Source organism: Dendrobates tinctorius, unplaced genomic scaffold (assembly GCF_039654945.1).
Source record: "Dendrobates tinctorius isolate UK_male_01 unplaced genomic scaffold, ASM3965494v1 ptg000155l, whole genome shotgun sequence".
Classification (NCBI taxonomy): Eukaryota; Metazoa; Chordata; class Amphibia; order Anura; family Dendrobatidae; genus Dendrobates; species Dendrobates tinctorius.
The window spans coordinates 21911287-21938378 of record NW_027361822.1 but is presented as its reverse complement, the minus strand read 5'-3'; the positions used below and the strand labels follow the sequence as shown (position 1 = coordinate 21938378).

At 40.8% G+C, this 27092-nt stretch overlaps 1 protein-coding gene across 3 annotated transcripts in view; it reads right to left on the bottom strand.

The window, feature by feature from the left end:
- Window positions 1–361: 361 nt before the first annotated feature.
- LOC141051016 (uncharacterized) overlaps window positions 362–27092 on the bottom strand; it is a 40358-nt gene continuing 13627 nt past the window's right edge. For all 3 annotated transcript variants that reach the window (XM_073547803.1, XM_073547804.1, XM_073547805.1), the window contains exons 2-11: window positions 24327–24434; window positions 24018–24197; window positions 23811–23934; window positions 23016–23113; window positions 9700–9849; window positions 9391–9570; window positions 9184–9307; window positions 9003–9100; window positions 8714–8804; window positions 362–3804 (exon numbers count right to left, since the gene is read on the bottom strand). In XM_073547803.1, coding sequence (XP_073403904.1) covers window positions 2006–3804; window positions 8714–8804; window positions 9003–9100; window positions 9184–9307; window positions 9391–9570; window positions 9700–9849; window positions 23016–23113; window positions 23811–23934; window positions 24018–24197; window positions 24327–24434 — 2952 coding nt within the window. In that variant the 3' untranslated portion in view covers window positions 362–2005. The remainder of the gene's footprint in view (window positions 3805–8713; window positions 8805–9002; window positions 9101–9183; window positions 9308–9390; window positions 9571–9699; window positions 9850–23015; window positions 23114–23810; window positions 23935–24017; window positions 24198–24326; window positions 24435–27092) is intronic.

Here is a 27092-nt window from a genome sequence, read left to right as displayed (position 1 = left end):
GTTGCTCGTCGGCGCCACAGGGAGCGCCCGACGAGAAATGGTCCAGGACGTTCTCGCTCGATCAGTGATAATCAGCGGGGGGAGCCGGTCGGAGGTAAGTATCACATGTAGCGATATCGCTAGCAATATCGCTGCTGCGTCACAAAATCAGTGATCGCTATGTCTAACGGGCCCTTAATACTTCAGATCCCATCGGATAACTTTGGAGGTAGGGCCATATTCTCGTTGGACACTGCATAAGCATTTGATAGTACTGAATGACCTAACTAGAATTGGAAAGAAATCATAATGAGAAGGTTTGGTCAGAGACTCAAAAGTATTTATAAGAGTATGTAGAAGAACTGACACTGGACTCACATGGTAAAACTGCGGTAGGTCATTTATTGTTTCTTGCACATAAGTTGATAACATTTAGATGGATTCAGACGAACCCTCCTACATAACATGATTAACAAAGTCATTACTACAGGACTGTATGAGAAAGGGATTTATTCTAAAATAAAAGCTAGAGCCTAAAATGAGAGAATTCGGGCCGCCCTGTGGCCGGATACGTTGGACCTGGCTTCCAGTATACAAGAACGAGAAGGGGTCTTTGTTCCTGGAGCTTCTTGGTATAATGAGACTCACTGATATTGTTCATATAAAGAGCGTTTGAGTAAAATAGAAACTGCCTGAATATGAGCGCTTGTCTGATCTGTGTAAGAACTAGGGAGATAGCGCTATTCTTCTGTATAAAATATGTGATGTTGTTGTAGCACTAATATTTCTGTATATGTATATCCGTATAGATAATATTAACCCATTATTCCGGATTGGCAGAAAACACATGGAAGGGGCTATTTGGGGGTGGGGATATTTCTCTTTGAAAATATTTGTAATAAAATCTGATTAAAAAAAAAACTTCTTGCCACCATTTTGTATGTGCTCTCATATAGCACAAATTGGATATAAAATAAAGTATTTGAATATATACAAAATCTGTACAAGGACCTTGTTTAAAGAGATAAAGAATCGAGGCTAAAGGTGCTTCATCTCCAATCGTCTACAAAACAGGGAGGATTGACAACTTGTTTATTTCACAGCTTGGCAACTGGGAGCTTGGAAACTTAAGAATCAGGAGGTTTTTATGAAATGGGCGACCCCTATAGTTTTATGACTTGTCACTTATAATGGGCTTGAAATTTTGGGAACAGAAAGACTTGGGATAAATCCCATTTCTGAAAACGCAACACTGAAACTTTTAGTATGATTTGATAGAATCTGAAGATTACAAGTAATACTAGATTTCAATCCAATATGGGATAACTGTACTTCTCAGAACATATTTTTCTTGACAGAATATGAATTTTAGAATAATGAATATATATGAATATAAATAAAATAGTTGTTGGAGAATGGAAGTATAAGGCTGATGGAAGAGCTGGGGTTCATATTCAGCCTAGAGGAAGGTTACATAATGGCATAATGAGGGAACAGGAGGGGCCAACCTCTGCGCCAGCAAATAGTAAGTAATAGTAATAAGCATTGCAAATAAATGAAGAACAATAGTCTAGATTACTTGGACAGGTACTTTTGCTGCCTAAAAATGCAGGAGATAGAATTTAGCTATTGTTCTTTATACATAGAATGCATTTGACACCGGAGGTTTTGTGAAAAATGAATAAGAAAAAGGACCCGTAGTGTTCTAAATGTAAGATTAAATTGGGGCATGGCTATCATATGTTGTGCTTTAAACTGCATATTATTTTAATAGTTGATTTTTATTGTATTATAAAAAAGTGAAAGAAGTTAGTTCAGACACATAGATATAGTCTATTAGTAACTGCATATTTTTTAAAATTCTCTCTCATCTGCTTATGTCTATATTTCGCTAGATGTTAAATGTTTTCTTGTACAGTTTGCCAACAACATATATGGTTTCTCTTTGTATGAGGCTTTTTTGATGGTCAACAAAATATGATGTTCAATTAAAATATTTCTCACTTTCTAGGGATAATAATGGCTTCTACTCTGTGTGAGATTTTTCATGTTCAAGAAGACGCCATTTGTGACTAAAAGATTTTCTACATTCTGAACATGAATATGGCTTCTCCCCTGTGTGAGTTCTATGATGTGAAGCCAGATGATATTTATTTGCAAAACATTTCCCACATTCTGAACAGGAAAAAGGCTTCTCTCCTGTGTGAGTTTGATTATGTTTATCAAGTTGTGATTTCTTTGCAAAACATTTCTCACATTCTGAACATGAATAAGGCTTCTCCCCTATGTGAATTTTTTGGTGTTTTAAACGACTCGATCTATCAGCAAAACATTTATCACACTCTGAACATGAAAATGGCTTCTCCCCTGTGTGAGTTCTCTGATGTGAAACAAGATGTGGTTTATCTATAAAACTTTTCTCACATTCTGAGCAAGAAAAAGGTTTTACCCCTGTGTGAGTTCTCTGATGTGTAACTAGATGTGTTTTATCTGCAAAACATTTCCCACATTCTGAACATGAATACGGCATCTCCCCTGTGTGAAGTTTCTGGTGTTTACAAAGATTTGAAAACATTGTAAAAGTTTTGTCACATTCTGGACATGAATATGGCTTCTCACTTGCGTGAGTTCTATGATGTGAAGCAAGTTGATACTTATTTGCAAAACATTTCTCACATTCTGAGCAGGCAAAAGGCTTCTCTCCTGTGTGAGTTTGTTGATGTTTATCAAGTTGTGATTTCTTTGCAAAACATTTACCACATTCTGGACATGAATAAGGCTCCTCTCCTACATGAATTTTTTGGTGTTTTAAACGACTCGATCTATCAGCAAAATATTTATCACTCTCTGAACATGAAAATGGCTTCTTCCCTGTGTGAGTTCTCTGATGTGAAACAAGATGTGGTTTATCTGCAAAACATTTCCCACATTCTGAACATGAGTAAGGCATCTCGCCTGTGTGAAGTTTCCGGTGTTTATAAAGATTTGAAAACATTGTAAACCTTTTCTCACATTCTGGAGTTGAATATGGCTTCTCACCTGTGTGAATTCTCTGGTGTTTAACAAGACTTGATTTGATTACAAAACATTTTTCACACTCTGAACATGAATGTAACTTCTTCCTTCTGTGAATTTTCTGGTGTCTTTTATGATGTGATTTCTGATTAAAACATTTAGCACATTCTGAACATGAAAAAGGGTTCTTCCCTGTGTGAATTCTCTGGTGTCTAGCAAGACTTAATTTACCAGCAAAACATTTATCACACTCTGAACATGAAAATGGCTTCTCCCCTATGTGAGATCTCTGATGTTTAACAAGATTTGATTTATTTTTAAAATAATTTCCACATTCTGAACATAAAAAAAGCTTCTCCCTTGTGTGAATTCTCTGGTGTTTTTTAAGATGCGATCTCTGGATAAAATATTTCCCACATTCTGAACATGAATGTGGCTTCTCCCCTGTGTGAGTTCTCAGATGTGTAACAAGATTTGATTTGTGGTTAAAACAGTTTCCACATTCTGAGCATGAATATGGCCTCTCTCCTGTGTGAGTTCTCTTATGTCTAACAAGACCTGATTTATTGTTAAAGTATTTCCCACACTCTGAACAGGAATATGGCTTATTTACTTTTTTAACTTTCCTTTTGTGATGTTTATTTTTCTTAATAATATGTGGTGAATCAGAGGATAGGACCCGTTTAACAGGAGCCGATGATGGCTCTTTACTGTGAAGGGATGATGATATATCTGGGATAGTAGCATACTCTTTAACTATATCCTGTGTGACATCTGTCTGATGTCCCTCTGATCTCCTGGTCCAGTCATCTGCCAAGAATAAAAGCAATTATTTTTTAGTATTCTAAAGAATTACTGTATATATTTTGCAACACTTTCATATAAAATATCCATAGAAATTGCAAGTTATGTAGAAAGAATAGACCGTAGAGCAAGGACCAATAGGGCATGATATACAACTCTCTGTTCATTCTGCCTTCCAAAGATTGGAAAAATAAGTCAACAAAAATATGATGTAGCTCAAAATTGCGCCAATAAAAACTTCTACTAAGCCAGCAAAAAAAACAATAAAACAAGACCCCTTATCAGGTCCAGCATTGGTCAATCAAAAAATAGAGGGTTTTCAACTTAATAGAAGCTCCAAGGCTCTTAAAAAAGCAACATGGCTTCTATAAGCCAATCCAGCAAAACCCACACTTCTAAAACCACATATCCCTCCCCTCCTGGGCCTTGCAGTGTAAACCACAGTCAGTGCCCACATATTTGGCATTGCTGTAATGGTAAGAACACACAATCTGCAATATGAGTATCTCCAGAAGCACAAGCTGGTCTCAATGGGTTGGGCAATAAATAGTATGGCACATTTGCAAACTTTCACTCTGCAACACCCACTGCATTTTAATTTTTTGAATTCGATTCATATATATAACATTTAGATTAACTTACTGAGTGGTATAATTTCCAAAATGGTAACTTAATGGGGTTTTCTTCTGTTCTTATTTTTCAAGCCAAAGACACTTCAGGAAAACAGCAGCAATTTTTTTTCACAATGTTTCTTTTGCAGTATCTTTTTGACTGTTTTTTTTACAATGTCTTTGGGTGCAAATATTTTTTTTTACTTGCACTGTACAAACTAGTGAGAAGCTTCTAAGCAGAAGCCACATGAAGAATGGTCAGGTTGCTTCTTGCCTGATAAAGACATTACGTGCACATACCAAAGGTTAACAAACATCCTGATTACAATTTTTATTAGTATGAAGAGTGTAATTTTCTAAAATTTAAAGTAGCAGACAAAAGTTTGGATACATTTCTTCATGTAAAGGTTTTCTTTGTTCTTATTGGGATGTGACCATTGTAGAGTCACACTGAAGATAGTATGTAAGAAACAAGCCAAAATAGTTGTAAAACGATAGATTCCTCAAGTTCCTTCTCTTTTTCTCTGAAAACAGCTGTATTCCCGTCTTTGGCAATCTATCAAGCAAGTTCATCATGGTTGATGGCTTCCAATGAACAGGTATGCCTTTTCAGGAGTTTATTTGTGGAGTTCATGGCTTTCAGAAAGTGTTTGTAATTGTTAGTTAAGTGTGTTTTGCAGAGGAAGTAATGTTACACATCGCCAAACAGTGTTTAGTCCTATATAACACAACTGTTCTAAGGCAGAATATGGCAAGAACCACCAAACTAAATAAAGAAAAACAACAGTCCATGATTGCCTTACGATATGAAGATTTGTTAATCCATAAAATTGCTAGAACCTTAAATGTATCCTCAAGTGCAGTTACGAAAACCATCAATAATTATGATGAAACTGTTTTATGAGGACCTTCACAGTAAATCCCCCGTTACACACTGCGATATTGCTAGCGATATCGCTGCATGTGATACTTACCTACGACCGGCTCCCCCCGCTGGTTATCGCTGATCGGGCGAGAAGCTCCTGGATCATTTCTCGTCGGTCACTTCCTGCGGCGCTTCCTGCTGTGACGACGAGCGACGCGTGGAGCCGGGCGGGAGGACGCAGGATCGCCGCGTCTGACAGGTAAGTAGCGATCCCCGTCCCCAGCGATGTCGCTGGTGAGATCTGCCTGTGTGGCAGCTCACTAGCGACCACTGAGCGATGCACCAGCGATCCTGACCGCGTCATATCGCTGGTCGGGATCGCTGGTGAGTCGCTAGGTGTAACGGTACCCTAAAGGAAGACCAAGAATTACCTCTGCTACAGAGGATAAATTAATCCCAGTATGCAGTCTCAAAAATGCAAATTGACAGCACCTCAGATAACAGCTCTCATAAATGATCCTCAGAGATGAAGTAACAGACACGTGACATAGTCTACATAATCACTTGACCTCAACTCAATGGAGAAGGTTTTGGGAGGAGTTGGACTTCAGAACGAAGGCAAAGCAGTCAATTATTACTTAGCACCTCAATGAACTCCTTCAAGACAGTTGAAAAAACTCATTCCAGGCGATTAATTAGGCTGCATGTCAGAATGCCAAGGGGGTGTAAAGCTGTCACCAAAGGAAATTTGGGGTACTTTGAGGAATCTAAAATTTAATACATTCTGATTTGTTTCATGTGTTTCTTTACTCCTTGTTTCCATATAGGTTCACTTATGGTCACTTAGTGCAAAAAGGTTTAAATTTAATTCAACAAATGAAACTTGCTGCTAAACTTTAGATCATCTAACATCCTAAAAAAATTAAAACGTATTTGAAAAATGACATCAACGTAAAGCAAAAGTATCGTAAATGTTATTTATGAATTTTTTTCTGGTATGACTCTGTGTTTTAAGGGCATTCAAAACATGAAAATTACTATTAACTTTTTTTTGCAAAATTTAAGAAATAAAAGTAAAAAATATCCACCAAACTTTACCACAAATGCGTCATGGAAAAGAAATCTCAGAATAATGAGAAACAGAAGAAACACTTCAAACTTATGACAACATATAGTGACATGTTAGATTTGAAAATTAAGGCCTAGTTGTGGCCACCTACATTAGCTGCAGAAAGCGGTTTAATCTGAGCATCTTGGGCACTAACTACTATAGAAAAAAAAACCTGACAACAGACAATAACATACTTATCACAATCAACCCTGGCAGTCTTTATCGTCAATGATTTAGCAACTAGTGTTAAGACATACAAGACGTAAAAAAAACACAAAGCAACTTGTTACTTTTTGTTTTTGGAGAAAGATCTAACACTACACCTGTGTAGTGCCCAAAGTAATGGGGACAGTTTTAGGTGTAGGAACATGCGCAGGGGCGTAACTACCGGGGTAGCAGCCGAAGCGGTTGCTTTGGGGACCGGCCCATCCAGGGGCCCGGGTCCCCGACTCCAATCGCTACCCGGTAGTGCAAATGGGCGGACATACTGCTGCGGCCTGTTCAACCAATGCCGCGATCCAAGAGGGAATAGCAGGAGCCAGGAGCGGAGCTGCAAGGGTCCGTCCTGCTTCCTGCCCGGAGGCCGCGCTTCCTGTCTGACACAGGAGCACCGCTGAATGACGTCATCATTCAGCGGCCGCTGCTGTATAAGCGAGGAAGCGCGGGCGATGCTGTGGACAAGTGAAAGGAGAGAGGTGTTGTATATGTGTATGTATGTATGTCTGTGTGTGTGTATGTGTCTATGTGTGTGTATGTCTGTCTGTGTGTGTATGTATGTATGTATGTCTGTGTGTGTGCAGGTTAGCCTGGCCCAGGAGAAGATGGGGACATGAGGAGAAGACCGCGATGGGGAGAGAAGGCCATGATGATGCCTGGGGTGATGGGAGAAGGCCATGAGGGGTTAATGGGAGAAGGCCATGTTGGGGTAATGGGAGAAGGCCATGAGGGGGTAATGGGAGAAGGCAATGAGGGGGTAATGGGAGAAGGCAATGAGGGGGTAATGGGAGAAGGCAATGAGGGGTTAATGGGAGAAGGCCATGAGGGGGTAATGGGAGAAGGCCATGAGGGGGTAAGGGGAGAAGGCCATGATGGGAGTGATGGGGTGATGGAGCAGGCAATGATGGGAGTGATGGGGAGAAGGCAGTGATGGGGTGATGGAGAAGGCAGTGATGGGAGTGTTGGGGTGATGGAGCAGGCAATGATGAGTGATAGGGTGATGGAGCAGGTAATGATGGGAGTGATGGGGAGAAGGCAGTGATGGGGTGATGGAGAAGGCAAAGATGGGAGTGTTGGGGTGATGGAGCAGGCAATGATGAGAGTGATAGGGTGATGGAGCAGGCAATGATGGGAGTGATGGGGAGAAGGCAGTGATGGGGGTGATGGAGAGGGCAATGATGGGGTGGGCAATGATGGGGTGATGGGGGAAAAAGAAATGATGATGGGGTGGTGGGGGAGAATGCAATGATGGCGGTGGTGGAGGAGGAGGAAATGATGGAGGTGGTGAAAAGGACAATAATGGGATGCGAGGGGAGGAAGACAATGAGGGGTGTGGAGGATTGGGATTGGAGGAAGGGGGACTTATAATGGACTTAGGAACAGGGGGAGGTGGAGGAAGACATTCTTATCGCTTTCTATGTCTAACACAGTTCCTTAGTATATAGTGTACTCACTATGTCTAACACAGTCCCTTAGTATATAGTGTACTCACTATGTCTAACACAGTCCCTTAGTATATAGTGTACTCACTATGTCTAACACAGTCCCTTAGTATATAGTGTACTCACTAATTCTGTATAACACCATCCTTAGTTACATAGTTTCCTCTTTTATTATGTATAACACCATCCCTTATTACGTACCAACCTCTCTAGTTATATATGGTGCCGTCCCTTATTATATAGCTTCCTCTGCTGTTATGTATAGTGCTGTCTCTTACATAGTGTATTCTTGTTATTTACAGTGTCCTCCTTTATTACATAGTCCTCTCAAAGGCCCCGCCACTCAGTACACAGCGGAATTCAGGCCAGGGTTCGCGGCAGAGGTCAGGTAAGCAGCTCCGCCGCGATCCTAATGTGACTCTAGTATGCATTATCGGTAAGAAGGTGCGTCTTGAAGGGGGTGCGTCTTGAAGGGGGTGCGTCTTGAAGGGGGCCCCGTTTAAAAGTTTGCTATGGGGCCCAATCAGTTCTAGTTACGCCCCTGAACATGCGGTTGCCTAAATGCAAGATTGTGAAAACTTAATTGTGATATAGCCAAACTACACCACCGATAAAGCAGCTTCAGCCAGAAGAATTTGTGACATTTCTGCAATTAATGCTTACTACTCACCTGGGCAGTTATCTGTAGTAATCTCCTCTTTACGCTGTTCATCACACATCACAGATGTCAATGTAGTATTAATATGGGTCAGATCTTTACCCTGAAACAAATATTGTAAAAGTCACAGACAGATGGAGAAGTTACATCTATGATCAGCTCTAATCCTGCCATCTCCACCGTTCTCATTACACAAGTATAAAACATATAATACTGGTGGATAAAACAAGACTGAGCACAAGACCTTCACAGCCATCTACACATCATAGGGGAGGTCTCATAACACCTTCTCTCCATCTACCTGATGATCCTGAGGAACATTGGGATTTTCTTCTTTACAGTCCTGTGGAAGAAGAGGACGGGGACATCTCTCTGGTGTTGTCCTCTTACTGGATAGAACTGGAGGAAACACATACAGGGACCGAATTCATTCTTTACATACAGATAATTATAGGCCGTGTGTATTTAGTCCTTTCTATTACCTGGTGATGTGAGGGGCTGGGGAACCTCCATCATGACATCCTCATACAGATCTTTGTGTCCTTCTAAATACTCCCACTCCTCCATGGAGAAATAGACGGTGACATCCTGACACCTTATAGGAACCTGACACATACAATGATACAGTCATCCCCCCGATACCTTCATAGCATTACTCTATAAAGACCCAGCATTCCCAGCAGTGTCACCTCTCCAGTCAGCAGCTCAATCATCTTGTAGGTGAGTTCTAGAATCTTCTGGTCATTGATGCCCTCATTTTTCAGGGGGTGAAGTAGAGGCCCTGTCATTGGTTTCAGGGGTCTTCCCCATCCTTCAGACGCAGGGGCTTGACAGCGCTCACTAGAGGTCTTCTTCACTATTGTGTAATCCTGGTTATGGAGAGACACATTAATAAATCTCACTACAGACATTTCCAGAGTCCTCACCTCTCCAGTTCTGTCCATCTGTTATTCCCATAGATAAGAATGATGTAACGTGACATCATCAGAATCTCTCACCTCTCCAGTAAGCTGGAAGAGGATCTCTAGGGTGAGGTGTAATATCCTCTCCGCCAACTTGTCCCTGTCCTTATTCATCCTTGATGGGTCAATCAGGAAAATTCTCTTATACAGAAGATCTCCACTGAGAGGAGCCGATCTGGTCGGGACCTGAATGGGAAGAAGATGAGCCGATATAAACCAATGCTGAGGTATATTGAGTACCTTGATGTGTTATTCCAGGACGTCGATAGCAGGAGATCAAATGCTGGATTTTAACTCTTTATATGCTGAGATCAATAGCCACTGTCACAAAATGGTGATAAAATACAACTCGTACTGTCTAAGCCAGGACTAAATATTGTAATGCTGTAGGCAGAAATGGAAAATAAAAATCCATATTTTTTTCACCTACAACAAGTAACTGTAACGTGGGCCAGCACTATGATTGTCTGTCATTTCCTTATTTGAATACTTAAATTCTCTAGATTTTAAATCATAAATTAAATAATTACCCCATGCTTCTATCAAGCAGCAACCCCCCTTCAACAAGTCCAGGTATCTCCAGTGACAAGCATGCCAAACATAGAAAATGGTAGGAAACCTAAAATGTTTATTCACAAATGCAAGTAAAATGGGAGCGTTTGAGGCCTTGGTCCTGGAGGAACACATTGATGTAGTTGGTCTTGCTGAGACTTGATTGGCCTCTTCCCATTATTGGAATGTAAATCTTTATTGGTTTGTTCCTTTGGACACACCGGTCAAATAGGAATATATTAGGCGTGATATAAAAGAAAGTGTGACAGATGCAGTTGTGGGGGGCATTCCATAGGGAATTAAATGCTGAACAAAGTAATTTTTGGTGTAATCTATAAACACCCCAAAATCACTGAGCAGTTGGAAGGTTGGCAGCATAGGCTGCTACAGTAATGATTATGGGAGATTTTAACTATCTGGTTATTGGCTGGTGTCATGGTTCTGCTTTAACCCCTTTACTACCAAGGATGGTTTGCATGTTAACTCCCGTGCCAATTTTTACAATTCTGACCACTGTCCCTTTATGAGGTAATAACTCTGGAACGCTTCCATGGATCCCGGTGATTCTGACATCGTTTTCTCGTGACATATCGTACTTTGTGTTAGTGGTAAAATTTCATTCATATAACTTGCGTTTATTTGTGAAAAAAACGGGAGATTTGGCGAAAATTTTGAAAATTTTGCAATTTTCCAACTTTGAATTTTTATGCCCTTAAATTACAGAGATGTGGCACTCAAAATACTTAATAAGTAACATTTCCCACATGTTTACTTTACATAAGCACAATTTGGGAACCAAATTTTTTTTCTGTTAGGAAGTTATAAGGGTTAAAAGTTGACCAGCGATTTCTCATTTTTACAACACCATTTTATTTTCAGGGACCACATCACATTTGAAGTCACTTTGAGGGGTCTATATGATAGAAAATACTCAAAAGTGACACCATTCTAAAAACTGCACCCCTCAAGGTGCTCAAAACCACATTCAAGAAGTTTATTAACCCTTCAGGTGCTTCACAGGAATTTTTTGAATGTTTAAAAAAAAAAAAAAAATGAACATTTAACTTTTTTTCACAAAAAAAATTAATTCAGGTTCAGTTTTTTTATTTTACCAACGGTAACGGGAGAAATTGGACTGCCAAAGTTATTGTGCAATTTGTCCTGAGTACGCAGATACCTGATATGTGGGGGGAAACCACTGTTTAGGCGCATGGCAGAGCTCGGAAGGGAAGGAGCGCTGTTTGACTTTTTCACTGCAAAATTGGCTGGAATTCAGATCGGACGCCATGTCACGTTTGGAGAACTCCTGATGTACCTAAACAGTGGAAACCCCCCACAAGTGACCCCATTTTGGAAACTAGACCCCCCCAAGGAACTTATCTAGATATGTGTTGAGCACTTTGAACCCCCAAGTGCTTCACAGAAGTTTATAACGTACAGCCGTACAATTAAAAAATCATTTTTTCCACAAAAATTGTTATTTTCCCAAGGGTAACAGGACCCCAAAAAGTTATTGTGCAATTTGTCCTGAGTACGCTGATACCCAATATGTGGGGGTAAACAACTATTTGGGCGCATGGCAGAGCTTGGAAGGGAAGCAGCGCCATTTGACTTTTTTGGCTGGAATTTAGATCAGACACCATGTCGCGTTTGGAAAGCCCCTGATGTGCCAAAACATTGGAAACCCCCCAATTCTAACTCCAACCCGAACCCCAACACACCCCTAACCCTAATCTCAGCCCTAGCCCTAACCCTAATGGGAAAATGGAAATAAATATTTTTTTTATTTTATTATTTTTCCCTAACTAAGGGGGTGATAACGGTGGGGTTTGATTTACTATTTATGGCGGTTTTTATGTTTGGCAGCTGTCACACGCTAAAAGACGCTTTTTATTGTAAAAATAGTTTTTGTATCACCACATATTGAGAGCTATAATTTTTCCGTATTTTGACCCACCGAGTCATGTGAGGTCTTATTTTTTGCGGGACGAGTTGTCGTTTTCATTGGTACCATTTTCGGGCACGTGACATTTTTTGATCGCTTTTTATTCCGATTTTTGGGACGCAGAATGAACAAAAACCAGCGTTTCATGAATTTCTTTTGGGGGGGTGCGTTTACACCGTTCCGCGTGCGATAAAATTGATAAAGCGGTTTTATTCTTCGGGTCAGTACGGTTACAGCGATACCTCATTTATGTCTTTTTTTATGTTTTTGAAAAATGAGGATGAATGAACTCATGGAGATTAACATCCAAGACTGCGGAGACACCATCACATGTTTCTCAACGCAGTGATTCTAGAGCAATGCCCCCATCCCTTATGGGAAATATGTAAAAACATGCAAAACACAAGCCGCGGAGACACCATCACATGTTTCTCAACGCAAGCAATGACTAGCCAGGTCTTTCACCGGGAAGGAACAACCACGGGAAGGGCAGTCTCCAATGAAGGAAACCACCTATGCCAAAACATGGTATCCATCCACAGACAACTGTTTCGGGGTATTGCCCCTCATCAGTGTGGAGTAGGAAACTGGCCAGTAGGGGCAATGCCTAGTAGAAGACTCAAAAATGAGGATGAATGAACTCATGGAGATCAACATCCAACACTGCGGATGTTTTGTCGGTTTTATGCAATGAAAACAATTTTATATAAAAATAATTATTTTTGCATCGCTTTATTCTGCGAGCTATAACTTTTTTATTTTTTCGCTGATGACGCTGTGTGGTGGCTTGTTTTTTGCGGGACAAGATGACGTTTTCAGCAGTACCATGACTATTTATATCCATCTTTTTGATCGCGCGTTATTGCACTTGCGGTATGATAATAAAGCATTGTTTTTTTGCTTTGTTTTTTACGGGGTTCAATTAAGGGGTAAATTAGCAGGACAGTTTTATAGGGCGGGTCATTACGGACACGGCGATACCAAATATATGTACTTTTATTGTTTGGTTTTGCTTTTTTCTTCAAAAAAATGAATTAGGGAATATTTTTTTTTTTTAATTTATTTAGCGATTTTTTAAAAATTATTTTTAAACTTTTTTTTTTTAACTTTATTACATTGTCCCAGTGGGGACATCACTGTTATGTGCCAGATCGCTGATCTGTCACATCACAGATCGCTATGACAGATCAGCAATCTGTCACATGCAGTACAGAAGGCTTCCTCGCTCCTGCGCTGGAGCAAGTTCAGTGAAGAGCGACCAGAATGGTGACCGATCTGCAAACAATGTCTTATGAGGAAAGGTTGCAGGATTTGGGAATGTTTATCTTGCAAAAGAGAAGACTGAGAGGAGACTTAATACCTATCTACAAATATTTCAAGGGCTGTCACATTGTAGAAGGATCAACTTTATTCTCATTTGCACAAGGAAAGACTAGAAGCAATGGGATGAAACTGAATGGGAGGAGACACAGATTAGATATTAGAAAAAACTTGACAGGGTGATCAATGAGTGGAACAGGCTGCCACGAGAGGTGGCGAGTTCTCCTTCGATAGAAGTCTTCAAACAGAGGGTGGATAATAACACTGCTAGCATAGCCGATGGGGGAGGTGCCTCAAGTAGGTTCCCAAACCATTAATTGTAGTATAGAAAACTTGGCACACTCTGTTAGATGCAGTGAAAGGATTTAATGTGCAATACATACAGTAGTCACAACAAACATTTCGGTCTTTCAAGACCTTCATCAGTGTACTACAATAGAACAAAATAATACTAATGAAAACAAATAGAAAATGGAAAACTAAAATATGCATAACCAAAGTATATACAAAAGAATAAAGGTTATGATCAAGGGTCGCGTAGAGACAATGACTAGTAAACAGTACCTTGGAAATGCACTGTTGATGTAACACAAGGAGATAGCACAATATCTGTATAAAAGCTGCTCACTTTGGATTAAAGACAGAGAAGAATCATACTGACATGATACACCTTGTCTTGTGTATTCTTTTCTCCGTGCACGTAAAATCTCTACCAAAGATCCAATTTGGCCACAGACAATTAAGACGGGCCACACCCTAGTGCGGCAGAATCAACAGTTGGCGCCCAACGTGGGGCTCAGGACGATACCAGACGATCACAGCCGCAACAAAATCTCCCCCAGGACGGACGTCTTTCCAGCAGGACGAGGCTGCAGCTCGAGACCTGGTGAGAAAATATATCATCTTACCTACCCTTCTGTATTCACGTCCGGCTGGGATGAGATAGTTGGCCGTCTTCTCTGAACCCTTAAACTGACCACGTTTGAAAGTCCTGAGCCTACGGACCCGGTCAGGTATATAATTCCTTAATTGTCTGTGTGTATTATCCGGTCTAACCAATTCGGAGGGTGTATCTAGAACCCATCTAGTATCTGATAAAAACTATTTCATACTGCACTAGGGCTACTAGAAACAAAACAGAGCAGAGTACAAAGGGGGTGTTCACACTGGGTTATCACCCTCGTTCCGACCTTAGACGGTCGAAGAAGTTATATATAGGTATATATATCAGATATATACATATAGGTGCTCACGTCCGGCCATACGCCCACGGTATAAACTGGGCCCGGTGAAGTGAATGACACGGTATATACATTTTTAAGGAAAGAGGTGATTACTAATTTTTCCCCCTCTGCTGAAATATCAACCACCTATTTATAGGTGATTACCACTATTTACTACACCTAAAGTGACAAAAAGCCCAGCCCTAGTTGCCTTGGTAACAAAGAACAGTGAAAGGGATAAGGAATACATTCATAATAGTTTTTATGTTTTGAAGTATTGATGCATTGTTGAGACACGCCTGTCCGCAGCTCTCATATTGAATATACTGCCATACTGGTTAGACTGCTATTTCAGCTGCATTTCCTGAATCCAAAGTGTTTAACAATCACGCTACATTATCTGTATTCCGTCCGGAGGATATAAAATATAGAGTGTAATAAGTTGTTTTATAGTATACACACAGTAACCCTTCAAGCATATTTATAATTACGGTAATCTAAAAGTTTAATTGTCTGCCTTATCTGCTTTGCCTCTCTGCTTTGCTGTTTTGGTTGTTTGCATACGTGATTGTTACCTCAGCCAGCCTGAAAAGGAAAAAAAAATATAGATAGGGAGACGTACTGAGCAAATTCACTGTCACTCTGGTTCCGGTCCTGCTCTCGGCTTGACCGATGATCGCAGAAGTCTGAACTGTGTCTCTCCCAGTGGGCAAGTGGGAGTAGGGGCTTGATTACTCTGAGTGATTTTCCAACCTCTAAGTGGTTGGTGACTTCTTGCGGGTTTCCCACCGGACATCATCTGGCTAAGATGATGGTGTTTTAGCTGCAGCATAGGTTCATAAGTTATACGGGTGGAAGGGTAATTATGCTAATTACAATTACCGTGTTGATGTGACAGTGATTGCTCTCTCCCTGAAAAGTATGGTTTGCCCAGGTGTAGATTTTTCACCTCTACAAATCAGGCTGGCATATGGATAGGTAAATTGTGAATTGTTTTGGTGTCAAGGATTCACAGTATTTGATGTCAGTACCAGTTTTAAATTCATTGTCTTTTGTAGTGTGTATGATTTGCCGGCAGGAGGCGTACTAGCATGTGGTTAAAAATTTTTGAATGCATTCTATGTGTGTATACATATATATATATGTTGTGAAATTAGAGAATTGGTTAAACTAGTTTTGTTCTGCATACTATAATTATAAGGTTAGTTGTTAAAAACTGTGTTCAGGTAGAAAGAGAATTACTTGAATGGTAATTGCTTGATTTGTACAGATATCTCTGAGATCCGAGGTCTATTGTTACTTTTTAGTTATTGTTTTACTAATGTCACTACATTTCTCTGTGAGATGTTTTCTTTGCAATGTTTTAGAGCGAAAGTTTTGAGGAAACAGAAATTTAAACAATTTATAAGGTATTTTTATACTATGCAGTTTCTGGATACACAAGATTTGTGAAATACTCTGGTGTTAGTTGTTGGTTAATTCCCTATATTACTGTGTTCAAGATAGCTAGACATCACTATGTTCATTGAAGAACCCTTTACTCAGACATAAGGAGTACATACAGCTTTTACAGTCACATATCCAACTGTTCATAACCCCGTGAGAATTTGTTTCAAGACGCACACATACATATGTTTTTCAGATATACTCAGAATTCAGATGATAGAATGGGTGGGAGCAGTCAGTCAATATCTATAAGACAGATATGACCCATAGTGGAGTGAGAAAGAAAATGTACGTTAAGAAACCCTCTGATCACGAGGGGAGGAGCATTAGATAAGAAGGGATAGAAGAATGTGTTAATGAGTGGAGAGCAGCGTCCCAGCCTCAGGTATTATGAGGTGTTACAGGACCCTGAAGCATTTTATAAGATGGCAGAGGAAGTTAGGAAAAAAAAAAAAAAAAAAAAAGGGCATGAGGAGAGGAATATAACAAGATTGCTGAATTTTGTGCAAAACAAATATTTACACAGGAAGATGTCAGTTGCAATATCTGCATTACATTCATTTATACTTCTATATACATTCCCGATGACTGGACGTGTGCCAGCTGTCAAACGCAGAATGCAGAATATCGTGAGACTTGTTCTGACTGTCAGATGACCAACCCAAAGAGCCGTACCTTCTTTCCAACTATTTATATAGACGGCACGTCTTATGCTACATCCTGTCCAGCATCCATTATAGTTTTATTAATTAATGTAGTTTATGAAAAGAATAATGAAGAAAAAGATGAATATGACATGGAGGTATATAATTAAACAGAACCGAAGGAGACAGGAAATAAATAGCTCAGACTGATAATCTACAGTATTTATCGTTATATGGTGAGGGGACATAATTATCATCATCATCATCTTTTAAGCCTCAAAGCTCATTCTTTTGTACACAATCTACTCCACACAAGGACTCCAGAAATACCAGGAGACAGATACCCTAGTAAGCAGCTGGTCAGACCCCCATTCTCCAGGATGTCATGCAGGGAAAAGGAGAACCTGTGGATAATTTCTTCCACCAATGTAACAAAAAGTTTCTGGATCTCAGATTTGAAATGCAAATTAGTTCCCAGTTGGAAGAAGCTTGACACCCACCAACATCGAGCTCCAGATTTTAATAGGGTATTGGCATACTGAGTCCACAACCCATGAAAGTACGTATTCTCTTACAGCTCGCCCCCCCCCACAAAAATACAGTAGAGAAACAACATCTCTCACCCAGACAGAGGTTGAGGATACTCCTCTCAAATTCCTGGTGGGTCCTGATGCAATCAGAAGAGTAATCAGGGATATTGATCTACTTGCTGAAGAAGTATGTATTCTTTTCTTTTTTACAGGACACATCTGTAGATCATGTGGGCGTTGAACTAATGGCACTGATTCCAGACTCAATATTGGCAGGCTGAAAATCCAGTTTGTAAAGGTGGGGCCGAAGCCAGTAGCCCTGCTGCCAAGGAAATTGCAATATTCATCCTATTTCACCCTCCATTTCATAATTTGCAATTATTTCTATGAAGTTATGGATGATACATGACTTATGTGCTGTCAATGAAGTTATAGTACTGAACACATCTATGGTACCAAACCCACACACTATGTTTTGTTTTTATCAATTCTATTTATTTTTCTATGGTTCACGGTGATTGACCTGGCCAATGCTTTCTTCAGTTTATTTCTACATGCTGCAAGCCAGTACCTGTTTGTTTTCACACGAGGGCCAGCAATATATTTGGACTATGATGCCTCAAGGGGCACAGTATAGCCTCTCTATGTTCACCCGAGCCATGACCACGGTCCTGGAGCCCTGGAAGAGGATACATCCCACAGCCACTTCGTTTTACAATATATATGGATGACCTCTTCCCCTGACTGAAGACAGCCAAGCCAATACTGCTCTTCTACACATGCAACCTTTTTATAATTATTTCAAGACTTTCCAAGAAGGTAATCAGTGTGTTTTATATACTAAATTGCAATCACATTTTTCACAGCTCTAGGACTGCCAGGCTATACCGAACTGTTTTGTCTGTTTGTCATGAAGAAGCCTGACCATGTAAATGGAGTCCTAACACAGCTTCACGGAGGAAGACAATGCCCTCCTGGCTTCTACTCTCCAAGACTTGACCAAGTGACTCGTGAAGTCCAAACCTGCATGAGAACCGTGTTTGCAACCCACCTGTGCTGGACAAAGCTTCTGATATTTTTATGGGTCACCAGTTGAAGATCCTGGCCCAAAGCACCTGTCTGCAATGCCCTACTCTGCTCCCGGACAACGTCACCATCTCCAGATGTGCTGTCCATAATCCAGCTACTCTTCTACCTCTGCCAAAGGGGGGAGGAAGATGGAGGATGAAAACCACATCTCTGACACATTAGTGGAAGAGGTAGTCGACTCTGAAATGGCTGAACGCGATTGTCTTGCTGTCATGAGGCAAGAGAACACCTGGAAGATCCTGACCTGATGCTCTTTGTGGATAGACCAAGGTATGCAGACTAAGAAGGCCGATTGCACACTGGTATAGCAGTAGCCACAGAAGATACATGCTGCCAGCAAAACCACTGCCTATATCCAAAAGGCAGGACCGCAGGCCTCGACAGAAGCATACGAGAGGGCCACTCAACATGAAGCTGTCAAGATCAATCTGGAGGGAAAGAGGCTTCATCACGGCTAACGGAACGCCAGTCTGACACCACAAAGCCATACAAGAATTAATGGAGTCCTTGTTGATGCCAGGAAGAGTTGCGGTGGTAAAAGTAAAAGCACACACACTGGAGACACTTCAAGGGAAGCAGTGGGCAACAGACTAGCTGAAGTAACAGCAAAAGAAGCAGCAGTAATACCGGTTGACACGGAAACAGAGGAAAAGGGATAACCCTGGAAAAAGATGTTCTGACACTCCAGAAACAAGTATCCAAGGAAGAAAAGAAGAAATGGACCTAAGATGAAGTTATACAGGATGAAATATGCCTAAGGATGAACAAGGAAAATTTAAGGCCTCGAACAAAACTCTACATACTTGATGCTATACAGGAAACAGGGGTCATAGCATAAGAGTTTAGGCTTTCCCTTGGGTCACATACACGCACAAATACACACACATAATAGCAGGTCCAACAAAACTCAGCCCTATAAGATCCTACTTGTAAATATTCACAGTTTAGGATTATATTTTGTTCTTTATAATTGCCTATATGTAGACTAAGTTTAAAAACATGTGACTAAAATGCATTTTCGAGTCTTTTCATCCATCCCAGATCCTGAGGACATAGGAGCCCACCAGATCCTGCCCGGTGACTGAGTCCTCATCACCAAGAGGTTCAACAGACGTACCCTTGAACCTAGAGATGACAGCCTGTTCCAAGTCCTGTCAGCTATCGCAGCAGTCCATGGGTCCACGCTTCCACTGCAAGGAGATGCCGGATCCAGAGTCCAGTAGCGGCTGCCACTCTTCATCCGTCTGCACTTATCCTTCTCCTAGCTCAAGGGGTAGTCAGTCACCTAGGGGTAGTCACTCATGAGAAGGGCATACGGACTTTCTGGTATAATGTCTCCACCCCAAGAGTAACATATCAACTTGACTACTGTCCCACAATAAGAATGTCCAGGCCCCATGGTACAGTTTCATATCGGGTTAAATACACAATTCATCTGTGTCACTACTGCTGAAATAGAGGAAGGTTCAAACTGGGAGGATTAGTCTCTTGTTGGGTGGCACACTGGTGAAAGTGACTGGAGACATCAACCAGCCCAGGCCCTACAGCGAAGGGACAAATGGGGAATAAGCCTATAAAGTCGCATGACCCTGTCCAAAGCCCATTTTAAGGGTCAGAGTGGCCTTCCAGATTCAATGCTCCCCGTCACTACCGCTCACTGCCCCAAGGAGGGATGCATAGTTCTGTACCTCACCATTGAGAACCCCTCAGAGAATGAGCAAGGGTTATATGTACTAGGCTCAAGTACTAAACTTGGGAGGGAAAATGGTGACACAAAAGGTAAATTTTGGCTAAGAAGTATAGATACCAGTGGGGGCACACAGGGAGCACTTGACAAATTCAGAGTCAAGAACGAGACAATAGTTGTGTTTAAATGTACCATCACCGTAAATAAGAATGCAAAGCGGATAAACTATTTATACAATAATCAACAACGGTTTATAAAATACACTGGGGATGCCATAAAGGCAATTATTGACCCATTAAGTTTGCAAAAGTTATTTTATGTTCTTTGATCATATCTTCTTTAATTCTATGCTGCATAGCTCCATGCCTTAAGAAAATGATGACGATGACCATGGAAACCACAGTGATGACCATGCATGCCATTTTTGAAGATCCCCTGTATGAAAGATGTCCCAATGAAAAACATGCAAGCACCACCTCCGGAATATGCCTGCTTGAAGCAAGCCAACGAGGGAAAGTCCAGGATCTGACTTCCTCCTGTGCAAAGTCCGTTAGGAGGGGGTCCATCTACTAGAGATGGGTCGTCTCGTATATACGGTGAAGATTAGTTAGCTAGGTTCCAGCATTATTGAGATAGGTAGGCCGGGAGGACAGATCGATAGGTTCGACGAGATTAGGATTTTGATTTTGCATATCTCCAAAGGAGGGACTGTTAAGGGGAGAATATATGGCATATGAATATATACAAGAATCAAAATTGTACCATTATATAGACGCTTTGCTGAATAATAGGATCATGTTGCTTTAAGATACTTCTGATTTTCTGCTGAATTGTTTCTGTGGATGACCCACCTAGGCTTCATGTAATACCGCAATACTGGGTGGACTAGGGTGGATTGGGCTAAAGAACAATATTTCAGGGATCCTTTAATACTTTTCTCAATTTTTTGGGACATAAACAGTTCTCAAAGAAGTCGGCAGTGTATTTTGCCATGAGGGACACCCCATGCAGACAGGTTTCAACTGAGGTACCAAACTTAGCATACTGGAGAAGAGACGATGGTCGGCCTGAGTATGATCAATGCTCATGATGCACCAGGATGTCTTGGTGCTGATACTGCTTGGTCGAAAAGAAAGATCAAAAGCTGCAGAGATATCCAAGTTCGGAACTTGGAATGTATGAACCATGAACCAAGCTAAACTCAACATCATTGCAGCCAAAATGGACAGAACAGTACTCGACTTTTAAACTAAGATGGGCTCAATTTAGACATTTCCAGTCAACAACCATTGGGTCTACGATTGGCAACGATAACTGCAGACAAAACGATGCCACTTTTATTCTCAAACGAAGATTGGCCGGCACTGTCCTGAAGTATAATGCAGTCAGTGATACAGTCATCTCAATATGACTACAAGGAGCGCCAATCCATGTGACAGTTATGCAAATCTACTCACCAACAACAGATGTCGATTTGGAGGACCTTGAACTATTCTAAGATCAGGTTCAAGAAGAAATCAATAAGATGCCAAAACAAGATTTACTCATTATCATGGGAAACTTGAATGCCAAAGTGGGCCATGGCAGACATGGAACTGTTGTAGGAAACTATGGACTTGATGAATGGAGGCTGTAGGAAGATTCATTGACTTTTGTATGATAAATCAACTGTCCATCATTTCTTCCAAAATTACAAACGGAGACTCTACACATGGAAATCACCAAATGGGGCCTATAAGAATCAGATTGATTACATATGGGTTCGCCAAAAGATGAAGGTTATCAATCTCTACCATGAAAAAAAGGCCATGAGCTGACTATGGAACTGATCATGAACGCTTGCTAATAAAGTCTCCTGAAGCAGCCTGTGTCAAAAGATGTGGACAACTGGTACATTGGCCCAAGGACTGGACAAGAACTGAGTTTATTCTTATTCTGAAAAAGGGAAATGCTACCGACTGTGGAATCTATTGAACTATTGTGCTCATACCTCATGCAAACAAAATACTACTGAAGATCCTAAAAAGACAGTTACATCATTACTTTGACAAAGAGCTGCCAGAGGAACAAACAGGATTCAGAAAAGGCAGAGGAACAAGAATTGTACAGTAATTACTAACATTAGATGCATAATGGAAAAGACCAAAGAATACAACAAGGAGATCTATTTGTACTTCATCAATTACAGCAAAGTCTTTAGCTGTGTTATCATCAGAAACTCTTGAATACCATGAAGGATATGGGTGTGCCGAACCATCTGTTCAGTCTTATTAGGAACCTTTACATTGACCAAGTAGCAACAGAACACGGCATGGTTCAAAGCAAGGGCGCATCCTGTCACCAATTCTCTACAATTTAAATGCAGAAGCCATTTTCAGGAAGGCTGGATTTGCTGAAAAAGAAGGAATCAAAATTTCTGGACGAATCATCAACAATCTTAAATAATCAGATGATACAATATTAATATCAACAAGCGAAGATGGAATGAAGAACTTGCTACGGAGTGTCAAGATGGAAAGCTTGAACATAGGACTGCTACTCAATACAAAGACGACAAAACATATTGACAACTGCTAGGTATGACTGGGACACATTTGAGATGGACGGTAACGAATTCAGACATGTCACTCGAAAAAAAAAGATCACCAAACTACGACTTGCCTACTTTGGACATATCATAAGAAGAGAGCAATTACTGGAGAAGGACAACATGGTCGGAAGAATAGAAGGAACAAATTGAAAAGGAAGACCAGGAACCTGATGGCTTGATACAATTAAGATAACAGCAGAGAAGACTCTAGTAGACCTATATAGGTTTGGACAAGAACGATCTTCCTACAGATTGTTCATAAATCAAGTTGTCATTGCTCGAGATCGAGCCGAAGACAGTTAAATAATAATAATCTCTCCATCTACCTGATGATCCTGAGGAAAACTGGGATTTTCTAGATTCCTGTCCTTTGGAAGAAGAGGACGGGGACATCTCTCTGGTGTTGTCTTCTTACTGGATAGAACTGGAGGAAACACATACAGGGACTGAATTAATTTACATACAGATAATTATACACCTTATGTACTTATTCCTTTTTTTTTGAGACGCAGTCTTAAATAACTTTTTGAGGCAAGAATTTCCTCTATAAATAGCAATACAATAACACAGCCCTAAATATAAAGTTGCTTGGGGAAAAGAGGATCCATTGCAGAAAGTATTTTAAAAACCAATACATTTTAATTCATGTTATTAAAAGGATATAAACGTTCAAGCAGGATGAACAAAAAGTGGCACGTACATATTTGTAGCACGATGAGTATATCCTGTTTAGAGTCATCATCACAGGCATAAAAAGGAAAATGAAGTGACCAAAAATATCCTATAGCCTTGGACTCCCCACTTCAGGATCGAAACATAATTAAATCAACAGCTTCAACTTATAAAGTGTTTGTGCTTATATTAGAAATCTTTGGACATACTCATTGCATTGCTGAAGCAAAAGGATGTCTAAAAAAGTGCAAGGAAAAAAAAGGTCTATCCTAAAAAGGTTGATATACTGTATTTACAAAGTGCCCAGAGCTAGCGAGGTAGATTATAACGTGTCACCACCGCGATGATGCCGTTTCGCCAGATGCTTTTTAAAAGGGGCGAAATGGCTTTTCCCTAAAAAACTTTATATTTAGGGCTGTGTTGTTAATGTATTTATTCCTGTCTATTACCTGGTGATGTGAGGAGTTGAGGAATTTCTGTCATGACATCCTTGTACAGATCTTTGTGTGCTTCTAAATACTCCCACTCCTCCATGGAGAAATAGACAGCGACATTCTGACACCTTATAGGAACCTGACACATACAATGATACAGTCATCTCCCCAATCCCTTTATAGCTTTACTGTATAATGTCCCAGCATTCCCAGCAGTGTCACCTCTCCAGTTAGCAGCTCAATCATCTTGTAGGTGAGTTCTAGGATCTTCTGGTCATTGATTTCCTCATGTATCAGAGGGTGAGGTGGAGGCTCCGTTATCGGGCTCAAGGGTCTTCCCCATCCCTCAGACACAGGGTCCTGACAGCGCTCACTAGAGGTCTTCTTCACTACTGTGTAATCCTGGTTATGGAGAGACACATTAATAAATCTCACTACAGACATTTCCAGACTCCTCATCTCTCCAGTTCTGTCCATCTGTTGTTCCCATAGATAAGAATGATGTAATGTGACATCATCAGAATCTCTCACCTCTCCAGTAAGCCGGAAGAGGATCTCTAGGGTGAGGTGTAATATCATCTTCACCATCTTGTTCCTGTCCCTATCCATCCTTGATGGGTCAAACGGGAATATTCTCTTCTACAAAAAATTTCCAAAATTGTATTGACCTGAATAGCAAGAAGTTGAAGCAATGTAAATCATAAAAATTGCTATGTAATAATATATGTAACAAAATAGTTAATGGAGATGAAAAGAAATTATATTTAAGGTGTAGCTGGTTTATTCTAAGTTATATATTTTGTGGAATGCCACAAATACTGCCCAATCGCTGTGCTCGTTACTTGGATGTGATGGTAAAGGGGGACTCCATTTAATGCACTCACCTCCTGTCCATTCAAGGTTGACAATGAGCGAAACACCCCGCAGCAAGTTCACAGATGTAATGTGCTGTGGAGTCGGAGCTCATTTTGGTGGAGTCGGAGTCGGTATAAAATGGACCGACTCCGACTCCTAAAATATATAATAAATTGGGTACAGTAGTTCAATGCAGAATGTGCTGAATATTTTTTCATGGGAAAGTTATGAAATGTCCTATAAATGACTGTTCTATTCCTGATCTAAGGCTACATTCATACACAGCATTTTTCCTGCGTTTTTTGAAAATACGTTTTTCATCTGCAAAAGCAGATCAGCTTTTTAAAAAAACCGCATCATCTGAAAGGTTTTTGAGCTCATAGATAATGTTTTCAATAGCAATCTATCCATTTATCCATATCTGTCTATCCATATCTTATCTGTACCAAAAAGAATGAAAGCCGGGTAGCACACTGACTAGCACTCTTTTTTATAGCACCAGTCAGGGACACCTCATAGCTGCCCAAAAGGATGCCCAGGACAGGCATTGCTCGTCCTTAGTAACACATCAACATCAATTGATAGTTGGAATAAATAGATCACCACCACATCTTCATAAGGTGCAGGCTTTATTTTCAAGTGTAGGGGTGGGCAGTATGAGGTTCTGCAGCAGCTGAGGTGTGCAGTATGAGGTTCTGTGGAACAGTATGAGGTTCTGCCCCCTCCCAGGTTTAATCCTGGCTACGCCCATGGTGTGAATGTAGCCTGAGGATCTAGGGTTTGCCTTAGCTGAGATAAGTCATAGTGTTATATATATACTAGCTGAAGAGCCCGGCGTTGCCTGGGCATAGTAACCAACTGTGGTTAGTTATAACAAATTATAATGATTATATTGCGCATAAAAACCGTGTATCTAATCCTACCCTGTGTGATACTGACTGCTGAGCCATGTATCTAATACTATTCTGTGTGATACTGTGTGCTGAGCTGCGTATCTAATCCTATCCTGTGTGATACTGTCTGCTGAGCCGTGTATCTAATCCTATCCTGTGTGATACTGCCTGCTGAGCCGTGTATCTAATCCTATCCTGTGCGATACTGACTGCTGAGCTGTGTATCTAATCCTATCCTGTGTGATACTGACTGCTGAGCCGTGTGTCTAATCCTATCCTGTGTGATACTGGGCTCCCCCTGCAGTCTGTGTCAGAGGGTGGTCTGTGTTGGCACGGTAATAAATTGTGCTATTTCCAGCTTTACAGAAGGACGATAACACCATAGAAATGATAAGAATAATAGGCCTCAGTTACCACAACTGTCTACAAAGAAAACTGTTGCTGATAGCAACCAATCACAGCTCATTTTTCATCTTTTAAACAGCTCTGGGACAGCGTGGCGAGATTTGAGTGGCGACTTTTGTGTTTCGACTTTTATATGGCGAGGTTGGTGTGTGGTGAAATGTGTGCTGAGGTTGGTATATGTGTTGAAGCACGTGGTAGTGTGTGGTGCATTTTGTGTGTGAGTTCATATCCCTGTGTGTGGTGAGTATCCCATGTCAGGGCCCCACCTTAGCAACTGTACGGTATATACTCTTTGGCGCCATCACTCTCATTCTTTAAGTCCCCCTTGTTCACATCTGGCAGCCGTCAATTTGCCTCCAACACTTTTCCTTTCACTTTTTCCCCATTATGTAGATGGGGCAAAATTGTTTGGTGAATTGGAATGCGCAGGGTTAAAATTTCGCCTCACAACATAGCCTATGACGCTCTCGGGGTTCAGACGTGTGACTGTGCAAAATTTTGTGGCTGTACCTACGACGGTGCAGATTCCAATACATACACTTTTTCCCCATTATGTAGATAGGGGCAAAATTGTTTGTTGAATTGGAACGCGCGGGGTTAAAACTTTGCCTCACAACATAACCTATGATGCTCTCGGGGTCCAGATGTGTGACTGTGCCAAATTTTGTGGCTGTAGCTGCGACGGTGCGGATGCCAATCCCGGACATACACACATACATATATACACACTCACATTGAGCTTTATATATTATATATATATATACACTAGCTGAAGAGCCCGGCGCTGCCCGGGCATAGTAACTAACTGTGGTTAATTATAGCAAATTATAATTATCCTCCATCCCATAGTCCCGTGCCCATATACCCATCATACATATCCAAAATACCATAGGCCCGTGCCCATATACCCATCATACATATCCTCCATCCCATAGTCCCATGCCCATATACCCATCATACATATTCTCCATCCCATAGTCCCATGCCCATATACCCATCATACATATTCTCTATCCCATAGTCCCATGCCCATATACCCATCATACATATTCGCCATCCCATAGTCGAGTGCCCATATACCCATCACACATCCTTCATCTCATAGTCCCATGCCCATATACCCATCATACATATCCTCCATCCC